This window comes from Malaclemys terrapin, chromosome 7, assembly GCF_027887155.1.
Source record: "Malaclemys terrapin pileata isolate rMalTer1 chromosome 7, rMalTer1.hap1, whole genome shotgun sequence".
Lineage (NCBI taxonomy): Eukaryota > Metazoa > Chordata > Testudines > Emydidae > Malaclemys > Malaclemys terrapin.
The window spans coordinates 9305646-9329210 of NC_071511.1; the positions used below are offsets into that span (position 1 = coordinate 9305646).

At 42.6% G+C, this 23565-nt stretch overlaps 1 protein-coding gene across 1 annotated transcript in view; it reads left to right on the forward strand.

Annotated features, from left to right (window-relative positions):
- Positions 1-12809: 12809 nt before the first annotated feature.
- The window catches only part of LOC128840929 (D-threitol dehydrogenase-like), a 34979-nt gene continuing 24223 nt past the window's right edge, over positions 12810-23565 (forward strand). The window contains exons 1-2 of the mRNA XM_054035534.1: positions 12810-13041; positions 23129-23365. Of these exons, the coding sequence (XP_053891509.1) occupies positions 12823-13041; positions 23129-23365 (456 nt within the window). The 5' untranslated portion in view covers positions 12810-12822. The remainder of the gene's footprint in view (positions 13042-23128; positions 23366-23565) is intronic.

Here is a 23565-nt window from a genome sequence, read left to right on the forward strand (position 1 = left end):
CTTAGTTTCCTAGTCTGGATCATCTTTATTCTCAAAAGCACACGTGCTTTCAGGCAGAAGCTTTGCTGGTATAAATTGTTATAGCTTTGTTGAAATCACTGTCGGTATCTGACTATTGACACCAGCTGACGATTTCCCCCCCCCCATTTTTTTAGGGGCATTCTCCAGTATTATGGAAACACGTCTTTCTTAGCTAGTTGTTTTCTTCAGATAGCAAATCCTCTTCTTTATTGCCCTGAGCTAGGATATATTTCAAAATGTTTTATTTTTTTATTTATTTGAATCATTAACGTTCACTGCATAATTATACCACTTGAGTTTGGGTGTTTTAATATATAGTTTCCAAGTTTTCTTTTTACTAACCAGGAGTATACACTAAATCGATACACATTTATTGAAGCAACATACCTTATTAAAGCAACATACCTTATTAAAGCAACATACCTTATTAAGGTTTTTAAATTTTACCTTTTTTATGTTAGAAAATGGTAAATGGTGCATTTCTTATTTAATTATTAGTTAAGGAAAGTGGAAATAACTTTATTAAAACCTGTTCGTGTTTAAAACTGATTTATTAAACCAAGGAAGTATGAACAATAGTTATAAATTGAACAGATTATTTCTGGTCAGCAGCTCTTTTGAGGTTTTAGAACTAGGAGATCTCATCCTTTCACATCTACTTTTTATTCATAGATCAGAAGAGCAAAATGAGCTTTCCTGTTTTTTCAACTCCTTATCAGTTTCTCAACTTTGAATTAACTAGTCATGGAACTGAAGTGGTTGAATAAACTGAAACAAAGGAAATATTCTGTCTGCACCTGCAGAAAAGGCTACTTCTGTCAGAAGCTGGTATAGCACTTCAACAAGCTCTGGTTCCAGGTGCCAAGTCAGTTATTTTTACCAGTTCAGTAGTTTGAATTTCTTTAAAGCTTTGGCAGCAAACCTACTGATCGAACATTATTATTTTATATAAATTTAAAAGATTTTAGTAGGTTATTATAGTAAATCTAAGCCTTAATATTGGTTGACATTATTTTCAAATAGGTTTATTTAAAAAAATATTTAAATAAAATCTGATTAAAATGAAAATTCAATTTTTTAAAAAATCATTTGTTTTTACCCATCCTGGCTTGATTCAAAGTCCACTGAGGTCAATAAACTCCCATTGATTTCTCAGGACTGTGCATCAGGTTCTCAACATAAAACATTATATATGACATTCCATTTTCATCTATGAAAATTATTTTCTTTATATTACTAGCCTTGCTATCCTGACTTCAGGACATACCTATCATAGGCAGATGAGTACCTAAGGGTTCTCAGCTCTTCAGTAACACTGCAAAGAAGGTAACAGGTAAAAGAGAAGCTATTGTCAACTTGTGTTTTCTCTTGCTTTCCTGGGTCACCTGTTACCTCATACTAAATACCTCATGTCTGGAAATGTTTCAGTGCAAGGGTCCTCAGAGTTTTGACCCACCTGAAGTACACAGGGACTGAGAATGTAACACTGTCTGATCCAAAGTTCACTGAAGTCGATGCGAGTCTTTTCATTGCTTTCAAAGAGGTTTGGATCAGATCCTTTGTCAAGCAACCTCTCATTTCCTCTGGCTGTTGAGTTCTGCTGAAAGCACAGGATCAGCCATTTGAAGACCACATGATCCCTTTTGGTACTGTGGACTTTTAATATATATGGGTTCCAACTGCAAAATTTGGCCCAGAAATTCTCAGTAGAATCCAGCTTCTCCTTTATGTATATGATTCTATTCTTAGACTTTGGCTGATGCAAAGAAACCGCTTGAGTTTTGCTCTTGTGGTTTATGTGAACACAGATACTTGGGAAAGAGTCTCAGTGGGTGTACAGTTATGAAATCAGACCTGGTGAATGTTGCAGGGAGACGTTGCCAATGCCCGAGATGCATCGCTGAGGCGGACTGCCAAAACCATCCCGAAGTGTCTGATTCAGTTAGATTGTCAAGTGCTCAGCTCATCCCATTGTAACACTCTCATTGTAACACTTAGGGCCAGATTTTCAAATGGATTTAGCCCCAAACGTGCGGAGCCATTCTGCCAATCCAGACCTTACTTTGGTGACTAAATGGAGGGGAGGAGGGAAGGGCTTTTTTGGAGCTGTTTGGAAAATCTGGCCCCGATTGTGGTTATAAAATGGCCCTAGTTACTATAAGGAAGGAATAAGAGTGTGGGACATGTGAAATAGAGATGGCCCCAGAATTGGAATCATACATGCAAACCAGCCACCGCCGTATCCAATGTCTGCTCCCCTCATACCTCCGGGGTTCAGAAAAAATGGGCCATATGGCCAGTCATCCCTGGCTTTGTCTTTGCAAAATCCAAACTACTGCTGGCATCTGTTAGCTTGGTGCACAATCATCTCTTTGCCTTCTTCACCATGGGTCCCTATGTACGGTACAACCTCTCTGAGTTCATCCTTACAGTCCCCACCCATCGCACATATCAGCTCCCACTTCTGCCATGCGGACTACTAAATCCCTATTTGTCTGTCCCATTTCCCCTATCGTCCGTCTGTTCTGAGACTCTGAGCTCCTTCAGGAACCCTTCTTTGTCTGGGAAGTATGTAGCACATGGTGCATGCCAGCATACACAAATGATTATGGTGGTCTCTCTATAAATCATGTATTAAACAAGGCACTGCCCTTTAAAAAAAGAGTATTGTGGTAAAATTCCTGAATTTAAACGATGCACATGAAATAAAAAAGTTATTGAACATAATTACTCACAAATAATAATGATTCCCTAAGTGATTGTGTGTAATTAATTAAGTTGCTTTTCTCTTTTCAGGATCCCCCATCCACTCCTCTTTCTCCTTCCTTTCCCCAGCTGTAGATCCTCACCTTGCAAACATTTAAGAACATAACTATCTTAAGGCAAGTTCTGATGCCTGTTATGCCAGATTATCACTAATAGGCATTTATTTGACAATATTTTCCCATTTCTCTTGAAGACAAGATCTCCCCCCTGATCGCTACACTTAGCACTTCCAAGAACCCCCCCCCCGCCTCTGTTTACTTGCCCAGCCTGCAAACTCTTCACCTCTTTCTACTTCACCCTCTTTCCCCTTCAATCCAGCTTCATTGTGTAACAATAAAACTGATTCACCAGGAGTTAGATAATACCCTTGGATTCCTGTTTTATTTCATATAATAGACAGGGTCCATCTGAGCCTATAACTCAAGCCTCCCAGTGGATGCTATACAGGTCTGATCTTGCAAAGATTTAATCTTACCCACATTCTTGTGTTTTTGCTGGATCAAGCCTTCACTTGTAAGTACATAAGAACGGCCATACTGGGTCAGACCAAAGGTCCATCTAGCCCAGGATCCTGTCTTCCGACAGTGGCCGATGCCAGGTGTCCCAGAGGGAATGAACAGAACAGATAATCATCAAGTGATCCATCCCCTGTTGCCCATTCCCAGCTTCTGGCAAACAGAGGCTAGGCACACCAACCCTGCCTATTCTGGCTAATAGCCATTGATGGATCTATCCTTCGTGAATTTTTCTAGTTCTTTTTGAACCCTGTTATAGTCTTGATCTTTACAGCCTCCTCTGGCAAGGAGTTCCACAGGTTGACTGTGCATTGTGTGAAAAAATACTCCCTTTTGTTTGTTTTAAACCTGCTGTCTATTAATTGTATTTGGTGGCCCCTAGTTCTTATGAGAAGGAGTAAATAACACTTCCTTATTTACTTTCTTCACACCACTCATGATTTTATAGACCTCTATCATATCCCCCTAGTCGTCTCTTTTCCAAGCTGAAAAGTCCCAGTCTTATTAATCTCTCCTCATATGACAGCCATTCCGTACCCCTAATCATTGTAGTTGCCCTTTTCTGAACCTTTTCTAAGTCCAATATATCTTTTTTGAGATGGGGTGACCACAGTTGTACGCATCTTCAAGATGTGGGCGTACCACAGATTTATATAAAGGCAATATGATATCTTATTATCTATCCTTTTCTTAATGATTCCCAGCATTCTGTTCGCTTTTTTGACTGCCGCTGCACATTGAGTGGATGTTTTCAGAGAACTATCCGCAATGACGCCAAGACCTCTCTCTTGAGTGGTAACGGGTAATTTAGATCCCCTCATTTTATATGTATAGTCATTGACTCTGCACTGGAGGTGAGTGTAGGAGAAGAAGGTTGACTTGGGTCTTTCACCTTTTATCTTTCCACCCTTTCATCATCTGCCCAAACTTCAGGTCTATTTGAATTCTGAATGTATCCAAATTCTCCGTTGGCACAAATTGGCACAGCTCCGATGGAGTCAATGGAATTACACCTTATTATACTGGCAAAGAATGCGGCTCTAGGTCTATGACACAAAGTATACAGAGGGTCCCTCGTGCTCTGCTCTCTTTTTTTTTTTTGACTTTTGAGTTTCCTAAATGCTTATCTGAATCCAAGATTGTCTAAGTCTGTCCCAAATTAGCTCGGCTCTATCCAGAAGTTATAACCTCCCTCTGATTCAGCTTCCTTTCTATGGAAAAAAAAAGATGGGGTTCTCAACTTGCAACTGGGGCATGCTGGTTGATGCTGAACAGCGGTGGTTCTGTTTTAAGAACTGCTGGATTGTTTTCTTCTGTAAGGTGCTGCCACTCAGCGGGCAGCTACCAGCAGCTCCAAGTAGCTTCTGCCTGCCTTGTGATGGGGCTTCTTTTCAGCTTTGGATCTGGGAGTGTTATCCAACTTCTGGCTAGTCAGTTTCTCCCTCCCACACACGCACATTGAAGTTATGTTGCTAGATTGGCTGCGGAGGGTGCAGAAAGGTAGAAAGAGGGGAATGGGGTGAAGAGAAGGAAGACAGGTGTCGAAAGGAGATTGTGGGGGGATCTGCTGTCTTCAAGAGAAACTTAGGGAAGAAAAAAGAAAATAGAGTCAAATATGTGTGGTGAACACTGAAAAGGAGGGAGTTATTATTATTTGTGTTGTGATAGTGCCTAGAAGCCTCAACCAGTTTGGAGTCTTTTTGTGCTTGGTGTTATACAACCAAGCAATCAAAAAATGACAGGTCCTTCCCCAAAGCAACAAAGGAGAGGAGTGGCTGCTTCAATGTTTTCTTATCACTTTACCTAGATTATGCAGAGTAGAAATACTACTCTGAACTTTTAAAATTATATGTAGCCTTTGATAGGTAGCTAGCCATGAATTGTGTCCTGATCGGACTTGTCTGGGGCTTGCATAAACTAAAGCAATTCTGACCTCTGCTGTAGGGCCCAGGTAGCATTAATAAGTGTAGCACTTCCTTGGGGGGATTGTGTAATGTTTATGGACTTGATGTTGGCACGTAGCTCTCACCATCTCTCTCCATTTCACAATTCCTGGCACCTGAGGTTGGTGTTATAATAAAGGTGGGGTTGAGTTACAAAATCTCTTTTGATTGGCAGGCAAATGTTCTGGAGAATTAACTGAATCTGCGTCTGTTACTCAAACTAAAATCATAGACTGGAGGCAAACCCTTTTCTTTTCCTGCATTGTCAATAAAACCTTTGCTTGTTCAGAGTGAATAAGAAATGCTCTGCAAAAGATAGATCGGAGTGTCTTTTCTCCTTCCCTTGCAATACAAGAACATAATTTAATTCCATTAAATTAAAAGGTGGCAAATTCAAATAGACTGTCACCAAACATGTAATTGGACCAGGGAACTCATGCCCACCAGAAGTTGTTGGGGCTGAGAATTTAGTAAGATTCAAAAAGGGATTAGACATTTCTGTGGATATGCAGAGTTATCATAATTAATGATAAACATTTTTGCAAGGGATATTAAACCTCATGCTTCAGGGCTTAAGCCAATTTCTACGTATTCGAGATCAGGATGAGATCTAATGTGGGGTCAGATTATCCACATTTGTCTACTGTGACAGCTTCAGAACAGATCACCCTCCGCAGTGGAGAATTAGCAACTGGGCCAACGAGGCCTGTACCCGGGGCCCCGGTCAATTGGGGGGGCCCTGGAAAAATGGCGCCCACAAGCTCTGACCTGCTCCGCCCGCCTGGTGCTTCTGCTGGGGAGTGAGGTCAGTGTGCAGGGGCTTGCCTATGAGCTGTTCGTATGAACGCTCTTCAGTCATCGGGGGAGATGGAATCCTGCTGCCAGTCATTCTGTGACCAGCTCGCCGGCTGTTGCACCTTGTCCTCATCCTCGGCTCAGGCACAGTTTGTAAGTCAGCAGGTGGAGGCATGTAGTTGCAGACCTCCCTGTTGAGGAGACCACTCCCCACCCAAGAGTACTACGTGTGGGTGGGTGTGGCCATCCATCCCGGACTCCCTGCAGATTGTGGTGCTGATCAGGCTCCCGGGAGCCAAGGCTGTGGCCCTTTGGTCCTGTTTGCTGCTGTGATGTTCTTTAGCAGCTTTTCTATCACAGAGAGACTAAAACATTGCCCTTCAGAAAACAGGTCCACCCCCCGACCCTTGTGTTAAAATGGCTTGATTTGTCCTGCCCTGAAATTGCCGTCGTCAGATCCTTTCACAGCATAACATGCGGTTTGACAAATGGAGATTGGAAGAATTCTGCTAACGTGAATCTATTGTTATACTGGATCGTACTGCTGCTGTTATGGAGCGTTCCATGCTCCCCACCCCATATCCCCTGTCATGTGATTTTCACTGTACGGTACTAGAAGCCGTCAGTGAGAATCAGTGCAAAAAAGGCAGCACGAATATCACCTGCTAAGACTTTGCAACTGGGCGCCTTGAGTAGGCTGACCAGACAGCAAGTGTGAAAAATCAGGACGGGTGGGGGATAATAGGAGCCTATATAAGAAAAAGAAAAATATCGGGACTGTCCATATAAAATCGGGACATCTGGTCACCCTAGCCTTGAGTGAGCTGCTATTGGAAATGCTCTGTGCAGGACTGGCTGGTGTGATGTGTGTGTGTGTGTGTGTGTGTGTGTGTCACTGCTTCTCTCTACCTGAAGAAATGTCACTGCAAGCATCTTATCTGATAGTGGCTGGTTTCATAGGCCCCGACTTTTACTTTTCCCTGGGGGTGCTCCGCTCTGTCCCAAGGCCCCCACTCTGCCCCTTCTCCTAAGGCCCTGCCCTCACTCCGCCTCTTTCTGACCCCTCCCGGAGGTCCCCGCTCGCTGATCTCCGCCCTCCCCCAAGCTCCTCCCCGAGCTGCCGAACAGCTGTGACTATTTTTTTTTCTGTGGGTGCTCCAGCCCCAGACAACCCACAGAATCGCCACCCATGGCTGGTTCATGAAAAAGATCTGGGAGTGTTTCTTTGTCTCCTCGAAAGCCCGAGCTCCCTTCTGAGCAGCAAGGAATACACAGCTATTTTTAGTGCGTTCGCATGAGACCGCACAAGTCAGTGGAACCTGGCCTGGGAGGCTCACTCCCAGATACAGTGCAGCTACTCTCCTTGATCATGTAGAGAGGTTTGAGAGTCTGCTCCTGTCACTAACCTACCAGAAGTGGTTCTTTAGCTCAAGTGCTTTGAAAATCAGAGCCTCCATGTTCAGTCCCTGCTGATGACTTACTGCTACAGATAGAAGTCCTAACACTGCAGTGCTTAATAGCGCAGTTGCTTTAACTCAAGTGTTTTTGAAGCAGAAGGTGCTGATTTCTGTGCCTGTAGCTGAATACAGTATAGTTCAGTGACAGCAGAGCGGGGCAAGAAACGGTTTTCCCAAACAGTTTTCCCAACCTGTGAAAATGTTTGAGATTTCAGAAGTTTTTCCCGTTCATCAGTGAGACAAAACAGACCTTTCAAAAATGTTCACAGAATCTAACGCAGAGAAAGGGCGACCCCAGAGAAGCCAACAGCCCAGTGCTTAAAGCTGTCATGTGCTATGGGAGTGTGACCTGGGTGTCCTCCCCCCAAAGTCCCTAATTTGGAGCAGGGACTTGAACCTGGTTCTCCCACATCCCACGAGAGTGCCCCGAGCACCAAGCTGTAGAGTCAGTCTCTCCTGTCCAAAAAAAACTGTTTTGTCAAAAATTTTTGACCATCGCTAATGAACAGTTTGAATCATGGACCAGTGCCAGCATATTCATTTTAAACACCCAGGTGCTTTAAGACAAACTTTGTCTGACTGGTGGAATGTGTAATACTGTGTGCGTGCATACCACTGCCCTGTACCAGACAGAATGTCATGTGTGTGTGTGTATGTGTGCGACCGCGCGCAAGAGAGAGCAACAACTCCATCTTGGGAGAAACACAGGGATTGAATCAGGACCGCTGGAGCTAGAATCATAAACTGAAAAGCCGAGGCTTCCTTGCTGGGGCTATAACAGACTCTGCCCCTGTAAATCAGGCACAGAAAGGATCCTGTAACACACTCACCAGTGGTTTATGTGCACATCAAATGCCCTTTAGTGGCTGTTTCTACAGTTAATGGAGATTTTCCTTCAAGTCAGGTGAGAGGGGCCTGCATGTTTTGGAGCAGAAGGTCTTGACGTCTACAAGAGCAAGTTGAAACATTCTATGTATTTTCGATGAATATTTTCAATAAAAATGTCTGGATTTTTTTTGTTTTTACTTAGTTTGGATGTTTTATGGAATTGTTTTATTTTGTTTTCATTTTGTCAAAAAAACAAAATTTGGTTTCCAGTTTCAAAACCAGAAAAGTTTTAATTTTGCTTCTTCCCTTTCTCCCCCCCCCCCCCCCATTTTCCACTGGACAACCATTAAACCCCGAGCAGTCACAAAATCACTGGACCAGGTACTGCCACATTCCGTTTGTAAAGTACTTCCTCTTTTGTTTTCTCTTTCAGAAACACCAATGGGGCTCATCGCTGAGAACCTTAGGAAAGCTAGAGAAATAGCACACAGTGACTCGCGTGTTCCCGAACAGCTAAAGCATTATTTACAGAAAGCTCTGGAGGTTGCTGTTGGACTGGACCCTTACCTGGACGCAATGGCATCTGCAAAGAAGTAATGAGATTTATTTGTTACCTTGTGCATTTGTCTCATGGTCTGATCCCTAAAGCCGTAGATTTTAAGGGGCTAAGGGACCCATAATCTCAGGGCTGCCCCAAGACTGTGGAATAAACTCCTGCAGGAACAACCACCTCACCTCCTTCCACTGTAAAGTGCAAGACACATTTCTTTAACCTGGCCTTCTCTAACACAAACACAAAGCAATGTACCTACGTGGGGTGGGGGACGTGTGTGCAAACACACACACATTGCTACATGTTTGTTATATATTATATATTTAAAATATAATAATAAAAACATCCAAACCAAAACTGCACCGGGGAGAGGATGAGAAAACAAACATCCGGATCGGCGAGTAGTGATCGATCTATCGGGGGTGTCTAGTGTAGATGCGATAAATCAATCCCCAATCGCTCTGCCATCGACTCCGGAACTCCACCACGGCGAGAGGCGGAAGCGGAGTCGACGGGGGAGCGGCGGCCGTCGATCCCGCGCCGTGAGGATGCGAAGTAAGTGATTCTATGTCGATCTAAGATACGTCGACTTCAGCTATGCTATTCTCGTAGCTGAAGTTGCGTATCTTAGATTGATCCCCCTCCCCTAGTGTAGACCAGGCCAAGACAGATGTTAGACATGTTCCTTAATGCACTAATGGTAGACACTCAGATACTGTGGTGATGAACATGGTATAACAACCTGAATAGAAGAGACCTTGTGTATAACACAAGCCATAGAATGTGATCCAGTTACCCATATTGAGCCCCAGGACTTGTATTTGACTAAAGCATATCTTTCAGAAAGGCACCCAGTCTTGATTTGAAGACTTCAAGAGATGGTGAATCCACCGCTCCCCTTGGTAGATTCACCATATGCGTACCATTTAACAGTTTTCTTCTCTTTTAGAACTCATTAAAAACCCACAGTGCAATGGTTTTTTGGACTGGTTTTAGGAGAGCCAAGAAAGAAGGGGCTTGATTCTTCTCTGTTCCTGGGAAACCAGGGAGTTTGTCTGAGGAAGGACTTGGCAAAACAATTGGTTAATAGCTAAGGCCCCAATTCTGCTTTGACCTTCACATGGACTTCACTGGGGCTCTGTCCAGGCACAGGGATCCCCCCCATGTGGAGCTCATTGCAGGATCAAGACCTCAGAAAGAATGTCAGGATTTAACCACTAATAAGAACAACAAGCTGTGGTTTTTAACAGTCTGCAACATTGGAGATCCTGCTCGAATGCAGCCATTGGTTTTTTTAAACGCCGTTCTCTATTTGCTTCCAGTTAGGAGTAAACACAGATGAACTTTCTATAGAAAACATATTAGGAGCCTGAGAATTCAGCCCAGCAATAATTGCCTTTGTATGCAGTAGAGCTTTTATCTCAAAAGTGCTCTACAAATATTAATTATGCTGCTAACTAAATTATTTTGGTAACTAAACTAATTAATTAAACTAATTTTAGGTATCATTAATTCAGAAGTCCAGTTGATACCCTCATTATTCCTCTTTGAGCTGCAGCATATTACCTGGGTGTGTAGGGTCTGCTAAATAGTTCCCATCTATCAGCATAAATTCTGATCTGTGGAAAAAGCCAGTTCTTTCTGAAATTGACAATGTGTAAACTGTTCCAGTCTGTGGATTACGGGAACGCTGAGCATTAGTTCTGTTGCTGAAATAATAGCTGATAGTTGTTTGACTTGCGCTAGCTGTATGATAATAGCTATACATTATCTTATTAAAGTTGTTAAAGCATTTGTGAGGGGCAGAAAAGAGGTTATAGGAAATGTTCAGCTCGTCAAGGCTTGGATTATCTGAGTGTGTCTGATATGGGTTATGAATTCTTTCTCATTTTACTGAAGGTTGGGGGCAGGAGGAGAGTAAAAATAGCTTCCGTGGCGTAAAATTCTGGCCTGCAGAAGCGTCACGAGCCTCCTGGGATTGACAGCGGTGGCAGCTATTCTCTTCAGATGGGGGAATCTCACCTGCCTGGTGGCTCTTGCCTCCTTTGATATCCCATGCTGTCTTCTTTCCAAAGTAGAGCCTCACTACTCCCGGGGTCCCAGCACTCGGCTGCCAGCCCAAGCCTGAATCTTTACATAGCAGTTTTACAGGCCTGTAGCCTGAGCCCCACAAGCCCAAATCATCTGACACAGGCCAAGGTGTTTAGTTGCCGTGGAGACATACCCTTATTTAGCCCTGTTTGATTGGCATACACTGTATGCTAGTTAGGCTCTGTGGAATAATGCCTGGCGACTCCCAAGATGATCTTCATGGAGTTTCCTGATGTCCAGTGGGTTCTTCCCGGGTTACAGGGCGGAGGTTAAATGAGTTCCATCTCCAAGGAATGGAGTCTTCTGAAGGCAGTAGCTCCGTTTTGGAGTTGCCAGCCCAGAAGAGCAGTGTTCCATGGAGGTGACAGAGATAATATACCAAGAACAGCTGGGGAGGTGCCACACATCAGTTCTCAATGAGGGATCTCCTTTCCTTTACAGCTGTTCTGTTTTATATAAATCATGACCACAGCCCACCTGATGCCTGGGAGTTTTTGCTATCCTGGAGCTAGATTGACACTGAATTCTGTGACTTGTGGAGAATAGGAGGCTCTGGGACTTACCGCAGCAGAGTCTTCTTGTGATGCTGCTTGCCTGCTACAGAGCCCTCTGGGGACCCTTGTCGTTCAGGGTACCAGTTGTTCTTCCGGGCCCCAATGTTCTTGCATATCATTCCATTATTTGCCGGCATGCCCTGTCTCATGTCATTGTGTATGTGTGTGTGGAGGGGGAGGGGAGGAGAGGGATTTGCAGATTTTGTACAAGACAATAACACTCCGCTGATTGTTTCCTTTTTAGAACAGACTCCCTTGAAGGCTGGCAACCGAACGTGGCAGGAGTTGAAACGAAAGTTAAGCCTCATAAAGAATGCACCTCTGGCTATCTAAAAGGCAAGTCCATCAGTCCGAGTCGTAATGACATGCTACAAACTTTGAATGCCAGATACCAGTAAGACCATGATGCTCGTCCCACTATATCCCATGCATCCGGAGAGAAGGTTTGATGGGTGTAGGCAGACAATGTGAAAGTGTTTGGGACAAAAAGGATTTAAATAAGAGGTTTTTCTATGGTTGGATTCTTCTTCATTTTTCTTGAAAATCTAATTTTCAAACCTGCTCTGCCTCTTTCACAAACAATAAAGAGACCAGATTAATGGGGTGAAGGGCAATTTTTTTATTAAAAATGGCAGGTTGGCAGAGGTTGTTTAAGTGTGCTTGCAGTGGGGCAAGTATTGGTCCTTTCCAAACTAACGACACTTGGGGTTGTGTTCACTTGCAAAGCTATTGCACTAAATCTATTCCTGGACTCATTCTTCCCAAATGTTGCCATCTTTTCCGTGATACATCATTGCAGTGAAGCACTCTTGTAATGTATTACACTAATACATTGTTCAAAGGACAGCGCTGATGATAAATTTCTTAAATGATGGTGCTGTCTAGGGATAATGACTCTAAGAGCAAATGCAAGGTAATGTGATTTTTTTTTTAACCTGGTCCCAGAAAGAATACAGGAGACATCTTAAAGCCATTTTCTTCTGGGGGGAATGTTAAAATATGCAATATTTCAAGCACTATTTAACAAGCACTTAAACAATACCAGCATTGATGATAAAGATTCTACACTTAAAACCAGTACCTTTATTCTGTTGTCGTTAGCAGCATTTTAGAGGAGATGCTGTCAGATTCTGTTGTTAAACTCCTATTCTAAAGTGTTTTAAGATGTGATTTAAAAAAAAAAGATGATCACTTAGAAGTTAGATTTAATTTTAATTGTGAACAATGTACAGTGTATTGTCTTTAATATGGTTATTTTTAACAGTTTGTTCTATTCTTTGAATAGGCCAAGTTCTCAGGATGTTTGTTCATCTGATTGGAGCCAAGAGGATTTTATTAATTGGCAGGCTTAAAGGTCACAGTATCCTTGATATGGTGGAGGCATTGCCAGATGATGGAAAAATAACTGCATGTGCAGTAGAGTCATATCTTGGAGTGAAAAGCCAGGAAGCGTCTGATTACTCATCTCATGTTAAACAGATAAGTGTGAAAGTGGGACCAATAGCAGACACTTTGGAGGTAAACTCACTTATTATTTGTTTATTAATTAATAATAATCATTCATTATTTATATTATTGTAGCATCTAGGAGCCCTAGTCATGGACCAGGATTCCGTTTAACATGAGATGCTGTACAAACACAGAACAAAAAGACATTTCCTGCCCAAAGTGGTTACAATCTTAAGGAGGGGGACATTTGTTTTAGAGCTGGTTGTGGTATTGTTTGCAAATACATTTAGTCCTATTTCCTGTCCACAGGTTGTTTGCTGATGTATCCTGATTTCTTTGTCATTTGCAAATATGCAAAAAAATATTCAGTCATGGATTGTTCATGAACTGTTCATTTCAACTATTTAGTTGGGGCTATTTGTTATTCCTGGTGTGTGACTGGACCGCTAAATCACATGGTATTGTTTCTGTTTCCTATCTAGAAGCGTTGAAACTTTTTAATCAGGAGAACAATTCATCTCTAAATTCAGTGGACTTTAGATCACACCCATAGAAGTCAATTGAAGCTTTTCCACTAACTTCAATGGGCTTTGGATCAGAGCCTATGATTCCCAAAGCAACACATGGGCAAAGTATACACGTGGCCCTCTGTGACTGACCCCACAGAGTCTAGCCGTCTAGTACAATTTATAAAAGATGGACCAAGTTCTGTAGCTGAAGTGGTAGAGGTCTTTGCTTTGGTGATATTCTCTAGATATCTTTCTACTGATGACACAATCAGGGAATCAGGACAAAAGTTTTCCACTTCCAAAGCATTATCTAGCACGGTAGCTAGATTTGGTTTGTCTTGTCCATTGGGTGGTCCCATCGGAGAGTAAAGCCTACCACTGATATCTGCTAATGGAGGAACTCCTCTATCTGAAGGGTTAGCTACCCAAACATTTGGTTCTGAAGGTTGAGGGTTCTATTTCTGCTGATAACCCATGATAGGCATCCTTAAGTAAGGGACATTTCTAGTACTAATGCCAATCCATTTGAGGCTGAAAATGACGTCAGTTTGAAGTGTGGGTTCAGCTGTAACATTATCTGTATTAGCCGGGATTGTATTCGTTTCTAAAATTGAATGGCCAGGAGCTTTTTGACCTCTGGCTTTTGTGACCTATGCATTTGATAGGAAAGAAACAAAGAGCTTTGGCATGCATCCTGAACACGAAATGATACAGATTACCTGCAAGGAGTGGTGTTTAAAATCCTTGCTCCCTGCAGTGAGTGTGAAAATAATTGAATTGCTGTTGCTCTCTACTGCTCATTCTGTGCAACTGACTTACTGTGACTGAATTAAAATATGTAGAGGCAGGCGGGGTACCTGCTGTGAAGAGATTAAAGAAGGGACCAGAATGGGAGCGAAGACATGAAAATTAAATCCTTGAAACATAATGCTGCAATTGATTTTATATCTTCCTGTTGCTTCTTATCAGCAACCACCAAAAGAACATTCCAAGCACAATCCTGCAAGAGGCTCAATGCCTTGAACTCCCATTTAAGCTAGTGGGAGTCGAAGGTGTTCGGTATTTGGCTGGAGGCGCTTATTGCCTCATGGCTGTGGATTCCTTGTTATGAAACGATTGAAGAATTACTGTATCAGCGCTTGACGCTGCACCACTGAAGTCAATGGACGATTTGTCATTGGCTTCAACAGGAGTAGGATCACTCTCTGAGGAGATGGGAATTTTGTTAGAGTAACTAAAACCTGTAGAACATTGCCAGGAGATGTTGTGAAGGCCAAAACAATACTGGGTTCAAAAAAGAATTAGATCAGATCATGGGGGATAGCTCCATCAATGGCTGTTAGCCAAAATGGTCAGGGATACAGCACCATGCTCTGGTGTCCCTAAGCCTCGGACTACCAAGTGCTCTGACTGAATGACAGGAGATGGATCATATTATAATTGCCCTGGTCTGTTAATTTCCTCTGAAGCACCTGGCATTGGCCACTGTTGGCAGACAGGATTCTGGGCTGGATGGACCATTGTGGATGGCCACAGTATGGCCGTTCTTATGTTCTTGTGTACCTGGAAAAAAAAAACTGTTTAAGGTACTGTCATTACTGCTGTACCATATTTTTCATGGAAAAGATATTACATTTTATAAAGAACGGGGTGGGTTTAGGTGCACAATTCCCTTTGAAATTGACGAGTTGTGCTTCTAACCTCCATTGGGCAGCTGTGAAAATCCCAGTGACATTTTTAGGTGAACCTGTGAAAACGAGAGCTGAAAATGTCTGTGTGCAGCTCGAGTTGATTTCTTAGAGCCAAAAGATGTTTTTAGTTATGTTCTTCTATTGAAGTGGTCAGATATCTGTGTACCTTACACAGGTGCTCAATGAGACATGTGTGTTAGCCTCTTCCTTCTAACCTTAGAGCTAGAAATCGTTGTGGTGAACCGGTGCTCTGAGGTAGTATGGAAAATCCACTGTCTTAGGTGCCTGATCGGTGTGTCGTGCTCATGTGCTCAGGGTCTAACTGTCCACCAGGAATTTTCCTGTGGGTCATATGGGCTGACAACACTAGAAGTTTTCTGTTTCCCTCTGGAGAATGGAGCATGGGTTGCCTGATAGGATCATCAGGACATATGTCACCTAATCAGTTCCCTTCTGGTGACATTGATGCCTAAGTCTCTCTCCTGTCCTCTGCCGGTGGCACACAATAGATGAGTCTCCTGAGAGCTAAAATGCTTTAGTTTAGCAAGTCATTGGGCTCAGCATAGGATTCTCTGGGTGAAATTTAATGTCTTGATATGTGGGAGGTCAGACTAGATGATGTAATGGTCCCTTCTGGTCTTAAACTTATGAAGAGATGAAAGCTCAGCCCAAATGCGCTCTTCCATGGCAGAACCCCAATAAATTAGTTCTCTTCACAGATGCTCCACAGGGGTTATGGGAGACAGAATAGTCCTGACCCCCAAGTCATAGAGGGGCAACAAAAACTCTCCTTGAGTGTTACTGTGGCCCGTAATCTGCAACAGTCTCCACAGGAACTGTGCCCACAGCTATTCAGCAAATTTGATCCATATAGGTCATATCTACTGGACATGCTTCCACAGCTTTCCTAATTCACTTCATCCCCAGAGCCCTCTCTACTGTCCTGATGGAATGTCCATGAAGCATAGCAACAGAGGATACATATATCCCCCCATGCAGGCTTCCTAAAGCCTCTCCCTCTAGTTACTTAGATATATAAATGTAGCAAGTTTCTTAGTCTCTTTGTCAAAGATTACCTGCTCTGCACATCCTATTGCATGGCTTTGTCTTGTGTAGCACTGCAGGTAGAAATCAAGTCTGTGAACACTGCATGCCACCAACACTGGGAAGATGCATCATGAATGCCAAAATCATCTTTAATAGGACTGCCTGGCATATTTTTTGAGCACTATGTATTCCATCCATGCCTCAGAACGCTACCAGGTTGTATGGTATTTAGATTAGCATAGTACTCCCATTGAAGTTAATGGGTGTACTCATATGCTTAGAGTTGAGCACATGCTTAAGTGCTTTGCTGGAGCGGGGCCTGAGATAGACATGCTGCTTATGGTGAAAAGCTGCATGTTTGTTAATGCATTTGGACAACTTCTCCTCACCTGCAACACTTTATGTGCAGTGCAGTAAAATCTTTCCTAGAAATGTAGCTACCATTTCTGAAGGGATTCACCGGGTGTGTAGGGACCTACCTCCTGCCGGTAGCTGACATATACAAATCCGTCCACGGAAGGGGCATACTGTATAATAATAATGCAATAGCCTTTTCACATTTGAATACTTGGTTCAAACCTGCTTTAGGTGCAAGTGAAAATAGACAGCAAAGGGCAGTGGTAGCCTAGCAGGAGGTGTTCTTAATCCACTTGCTTGCATGAAAAACCAATCTCTTGGGTCCCGAATTTGGTACAGATGAATGACCAAAAATACATTTCTTTCCGAGTGGGGGAAAAAAAGAGGCATGTTGCATACATCTATGCACAATGACTTCAATCATTTTAAACTCTTTTGAAATAAGCATGGCAGCTTCCCTTTTCTGTGTTCAGACTTCTGATGTTCACATTGACACTTCAGAGTCATTTCCAAACAAAGCCCTTTCAAAAATACTCTGATGTGTGGTGTTCCTTCACACATATGCAAAGGTTGTACAGAATGAGCCCAATCCTGCATACAAAACTCCCATTGACTCGTGGGGGAGTTTTTGTTGAACAAAGAATGCAGGATCGGGCCCAAGGTGAATGCAAAGTGCAGGGGAAATGATTCAAGTCTGTTGTTTTTGTTATGTCCATTTCAAAATCTAAAATACAACGTGAAAAAAATAACGTGCTTGCAGAAGATTGCGCTGATTACAGGGCATTGTGCAACCATGTAGGGTTTTTTCTCTCTTCCCCCCCACCGCCTCTTTACCAGAGAGAATAGGTGAATAGGTTGAGTTGCAGATCTCATTTCTCCTGTTTTGCTGCTTGTGAAGTCTGCCAACAGAATCCACCTTGACAAAGTCAAGGACTCTGCGTTTAATGTTGAACTGAGTGAATAAATTATGCATGAAATTGTGTCGGAGTCTCTAGTGTGCAGAATTGCTCCTTTTGATATGAAAGGTTAATTCAGAAAGGAGTCCAAAATAGCTGGAAATTGTGGGGATAAGTGGATAGTATTCACTGTTGTGAGCTGTTATTACTAGAAATTGCATTCCCTCTCTAGCTTCCCCTGAGATTTAGCTTTGCCAGTGAATATAAACTATACTCAATAGAATAGCATTTAGGAGTAACCAGAGTGTATGTCCACATACAGTAAAATATTCTAATGGTGTTTTAAAAGGAAGTTGAACTTTTTCATGTATATCATGTACCCTAAGGAAAAATTACTATTACATTTAGGTCAAGAACAAGGCGTATCAAAGGTAATGAGTTTGGAGTTTATCTTTATTAGAATATACTGACTATACGATCCATATCAAAGAAACTGGACAGTCATTCTGCCAAGCGAGTCTGGAGGTACTTGGAGTGAGCCGTAGTTCCAATCAAGACTATGTCAGGCTTTAAATAAGATTTGGCGGAAGATTCATTCATTTGCTCATTCAGGGTGTCTTGTCTCTAATTTATTTTTGCCGTAACTAGCAATAGTTCTATGCTCTTTAACATGTTGTCTTCCGTCGTACTTTCAATACGCTACACGGTTCTATGATTTTTTAAAAAAAGAAATAGTTATTTACTGTAAGAAAAAACAATAATTGCAGGCAGTCAAGCTAACCCTGGATTAAGACAATTTGTCTTGATGCTTCTGTCGCAGAGGGATGGGGATTGCACAGAAATTGTTCCCAAGTGGGTTTCAGCCGAATGTTTTGCAGATAGATGATTTCCTTCTGGATCTCAGCCTCTCACCCTGTCCAAGATATTTGAGCTGCATCTCTCTTCCTGCAAATAGTAAAGACAGGTCAGACTGCCCAAGGGGTCCTGGATTGGGCCACAACCCTTCTCTACCCATTGCAATCCCATATTTTAAAGGTACTTCTGGGGATGGCAGCGAGAAGAATCCCCCCTTATCCGCTCTCTTACAGTACCAATATTTTGTGTGCATTGCTCCCCAAGCAGAGCTCACACTAAGCTCCTTCTCTCTGTTTAAATCCTGCCCAAATAGAGCCAGGCAATGGCTAAGTGGTACCTTTCAGGGGATCTTATATGCAACTGCTCCCTGCCCATAGGACTCACTCTGCCAGTGGAAGGTGATGAGAGACTGGATGGCTTGTTGAGGCCTCTGCATCCTCTCTCCTCTCCAAAGCTGATGATCGCTAAAATCCAGGCACAGAGCCGAGGTGACGCAAAAGTGAGTGTCATCCATGTATCTTTATTGCCAACTCTTGTGTTTTCTGATCTCATGTGTAGAGATTACGCCATAGGGAAGCCTGATCATGAAGGAATTTCATGGATTCCTCTGGACTAAAGACATGAGAAAGAATAACTAGATCTGTCCCTAAGCTAGTGACCTAAATGACCTAAGCTGTTCCAACAGGTCATTCCACATAAAAGGGATCACAAAAGCAGGTAAATTGTCAGCAGGTAATGACCTCAGACTGGTGTCTAAATCATGAAGAAATCCAGTTGATATCCAGGGTGCTAGGCAATCCCCAGGTAGATCTATTTCAGTAAAAACATGCCAAAAAAGCTTTTTCTTCACTAGGGAAGCAGACCAGAAATTATTGGGATCAGATGCTCTGGCCCAGAGAGGGCCAAATCCGCTTCTGCATGTCTTCCTCCTGTAGCAAGAAGGGTAATTTGAAAAATCAAAAAGGAGGAAACAATGATTATTCTAGTCAACCCAAACTGGCTATGGTTGTCAGACCTAGTGGAATTTTCAAGAGACCTCCAATCCATCCTCCCAGCCAGCTCTTATTCAAAGGATTGCTCCTCCTTCCCTCCCCAGATTACCTGAACCTGACCGCTTGGCTACTGAGTAACAAGCCTAAACAAGATGAGATGCTTTCCCAAAATAACAGTGACCTTCCTAGCCTCCCACAGACCTTCCACCACTTCGGCCTACGTAGGAGTCTAGTCAAAGTCTCTTATTAGTGTTGCGATAACAAGATCAGGTCCTGGAAACCAGATAACCCAGATCTGCTGGATTTATTACAAAATAGTCTAGATTTGGTCTTAAGATCTCCTGCAATTACATCTGATATCTTATATTGCAACAGTAAAAAGTGTCATAAATATAGGCTCAGGCATGTCTCTGGTAGACTTCCCAGTGCTATCTAAGTGCCTTACAGCAGTATGTCTGTAACAATCAGGCTTATCTTCCTGACCTCTGACCAGACCACGGTGCGTTGAGCTTTCATAACCCATCCATCCGCACTGGAGTTATCTAATTTCCCATATTTTCTCACCATAAATACATGCTTGGTAGTCCGAATCACCTTTTTAGAAGAGTTTCTGAAACCTCTGCTAGAAGACATGAACCTTACTACATATTCCAGGAGGATAAGACAATACTTCATACTCCAAAGTCATTTGTTACTAAGATTAACTCTTCCTTTCATACATCACAGGATATCGCTCTTCCTCATTTTGCCCAAAGTCTTAACATGACAGAGAAAAAGCTGGAGATGAGAAGTGCTGTTAGATTTACTGGGATAGAAACAATCAGTCCAGGGAAACGTCATTAGTCTCCTTTTAGTCTAAATGCCGAGGCTTAAAAGAATTTAAATCTGCTCTAGGTAGATGGGTGAAATGTTGCATTGTTGAAACACATGCAGCTGCAGATCAAATGGCCCCAGATTGAATTCTGAATGTCCCAGAACAGCTTTCTGGGCAGAGAGGGCATCAGTCACTACACAGGTAATCTATAAGGCCACCCACCTGGTCACCAATCAACACTATTATATATCATAATCAACATCAGCGTCCTCTATAACAATCGCTTATTTTAATGAGATTGCATATTTTGGGGAGCAATTTAGCTGCTTCATTCTTAAATTTCTTCATTACTTTTAGGTGTGTGCCATCCGGTCCTGAGGATTTGTCTCTTATGTTCTATATGTATAGGTGTCTCTGCTGTAACCCAGAGCAACAAAAGTTATGTGTGTGGGGTCTTCTGTTCAGGTTATTGTACCCTCTGTGATTCCTCCCAGTCCTTCAGCTGGGAGGCAGAGGGATTTGCTCACCCTTGGAAGTGAGAGAGGGTTCCTTCCTAAACCCAGAAATCTCCCAAGACCTGTGTAGATCTCAGGGAGCTACTAGAGGCAAGGGCCATTACATTGTGCCTTTGAACTTCCTCTAGGCTCCATCACAGCATGGTCACTACCTCATTCAAAAAAAACATTAGAGATGCTATAAAAGGAACTGAGAGTCATGGGTGAGAGGCACAGTCCTGTCCTGGATCAGAATCTGGTTAGCAGAAAGAATCAAAGAGCTAGAAATAAATGGTCAGTGTTCAATATGGTATAAAGTTGAACAGTGAGGTGAGCGTGCATTAATGGTCTGGAAACAAGAGTAAACAGTGAGGTAGCAACATTTTGCAGATGACTCAAAATTATTTAGGTTAGTCAAGAGTAGAGAAGACTGTGCCTAAGTCCAGTGGGACCTACCAGAGCTAGGTAACTGAGCAGATGAAATCTATTGGTCACATGTGCAAGGTGATGCACATTAGAACAAATAATTTTAATTACTCTCGCACGTTGTTGCTTTCTACAAATAACTGAATACACTCAGGAAAAAAGCCAGGGGTCTTGTGGAGAGCTCAGTGCAAACATCTTTGTATGGTGGTGATCAAAATAAAATGGTAGGATGTCTGAAGAAAAGGATAGAAAATAACGTTAAAGGTATTATAGCACTATTGTATAAATCAGTTGTATGCCCTCACCTTGCATGTTGTGTTCCGCTTTGGTCAACACATCTCAAAAAGATATAGGGTAAAAATAGAAATGGTCCAGAGATACTTCCATATGGAGACAGATTGAAAAGATTAGGTCTGCTTATAGAGAAGTCAAATAAGAATGTGCATGATAGACATATACAAAATAATCACTGGCACAGGAAAGAAGGAACTTCCCTGACTATGTTTTAATGTGCACAGAGGGTTAAATCATGACCCTGGGACAAACTGTGCAGAAGATTAATGGGGTGAGATGCCCTCTAACTCACCTATGTGGATTACTTTTGTCATGCACCAAAACAAGCAAGAGAGAGGCACTCCTGACAGCCATTACACTCTCTCCCATATAGGTGAGCAGGGGGTGAGCAGGCACAAGTAGGAGTGGGTGAAGCCTTCACTCTGCTACTCCTTTACCGCGCATCGGTCCTTGCAGGCATTAGGAGGAGGCATTAGGGACTGAATTGTGACTCTTGGTCTACTTCCGGGACAGCACAACTGCGCACTTCCCCTTACTCTGGGCCGGTGGGAATGCCGTGATCTAGTCCTTAGGGTTGGTGAAAAGTGCTGCATTGACAGCCCTGGAGTATGAAGGCTTATGCTTATCCACACAACAGGCTGTGGCAGTGCGAGCTCTCTGAACTTCCCCACCCATGGCCCTCAGTGCTGTTCTGGATGTATCGTTTCTACAGGGTGATTCGTTCTTCATGAATTCGTTCCGTTTCTTGTCCCGTTCGCTACAGTGCCAATAAGGGTGCCAATTACTTCCACTAATGGTGGACATTTCTGTGAGAGGTCCACAAACTCACCAGGAGCTAGACTTGAGAGAGTCTACTAATCTCAAAAGCCACCACGCCAGGGACATCAGCCAAGTTTGCTAACAAAAGACTTGGTGTCCCAGCAGCAATCTTCTAACCTGTCCGTTTACCAAAAACACAGATAGAGGGTGCATGATGGTATGACTATATTAGAGAGAGAGAGAGAGAGAGAGAAAGCAAGGGTCACACCCATGAGAATGGCATTGTTCAGATGTTAATCAGGAATTGTAGTCTTGAACGCTTGGATGTGTTGTGGTACACTGCCTCACTATCTTTGTGTCTTTGTTTCATGAGTTTTTTTTTTTTTTTTAAATTCTCTTCAAAAATATTTTCTTTGTTGTGCATTGCTACATTCAGCATTGGCCTAACTCTGCTGCCATTGAAGTCCATAGTAAAATTCTTGTTGACTTCAGTAGAGTTAAGTAACACTGAGCATGTGTGAAAATTCCATCATATATTCCCTGCTACATGCAGCTTTATAAAATGTATTGAATATAAATGCAGGCACACCCCACAGTGAGGAGGTACAGATGTGCCTCTAAGCCAATGCAAGAGATCTTGATCTGTATTTCCTCTGACTTGTACCGCAATCACCCATCAACAGTTTGGAATATGGTGCTTTATGAGGTATTAAAAGATTGTGGGTTCAGTTGTTCACACAGATGTGGGCACTGGCACTGGTAGGGGGAATTTAAAGGGCTTGACCTATCTGTGTGGATAGATAGCTCAGGCAACTTGTATACAGAAGCATCTCAACCAGTTCTACCTTGTTCGCTGTAAATCAAAAAGTTGCTTTCAAGCAGAAATGACCTTTGATTAGAAATATTACTTTTAAATAGTATTTTCTGTTAAGCGTTTTTCATGTGTTTTATATGAAGGGTGGTTCCAAGACCCTCCACCTGCATAGAAACAGTACTTTTTGACATCATTTATTTTTCTCCAGGAGTTAGTGGCTGTGGGTGAACACTTTGATATGGTTTTTATTGATGCTGATCAAAGAAATGCTGTTAACGACTACAACTTTGTCATGGATAACCACTTGCTGAGAATGGATGGAGTGATCTGTGTGGAGAATACTCTCATGAAAGGACAAGTCTACCTGGAGAACGTATCTGATGAAAATGTATTAGCTGTCAGAAACTTAAATAATGTAATTAATTCAGATCCTCGCGTTGAGCAGGTTAGTGCTATACAATTAGTTAAGAGTTATATTAGTATTGTCAGCATCTATGAAATTGCTTCAGCAGTATTGTTTTTTAAGAGTCCTGGAAGTAGGCTGTCTCACTCTTGCTGTCTATTTCCTACAGTAGTGGGGGAGGGATAGCTCAGTGGTTTGAGCATTGGCCTGCTAAACCCAGGGTTGTGAGTTCAATCCTTGAG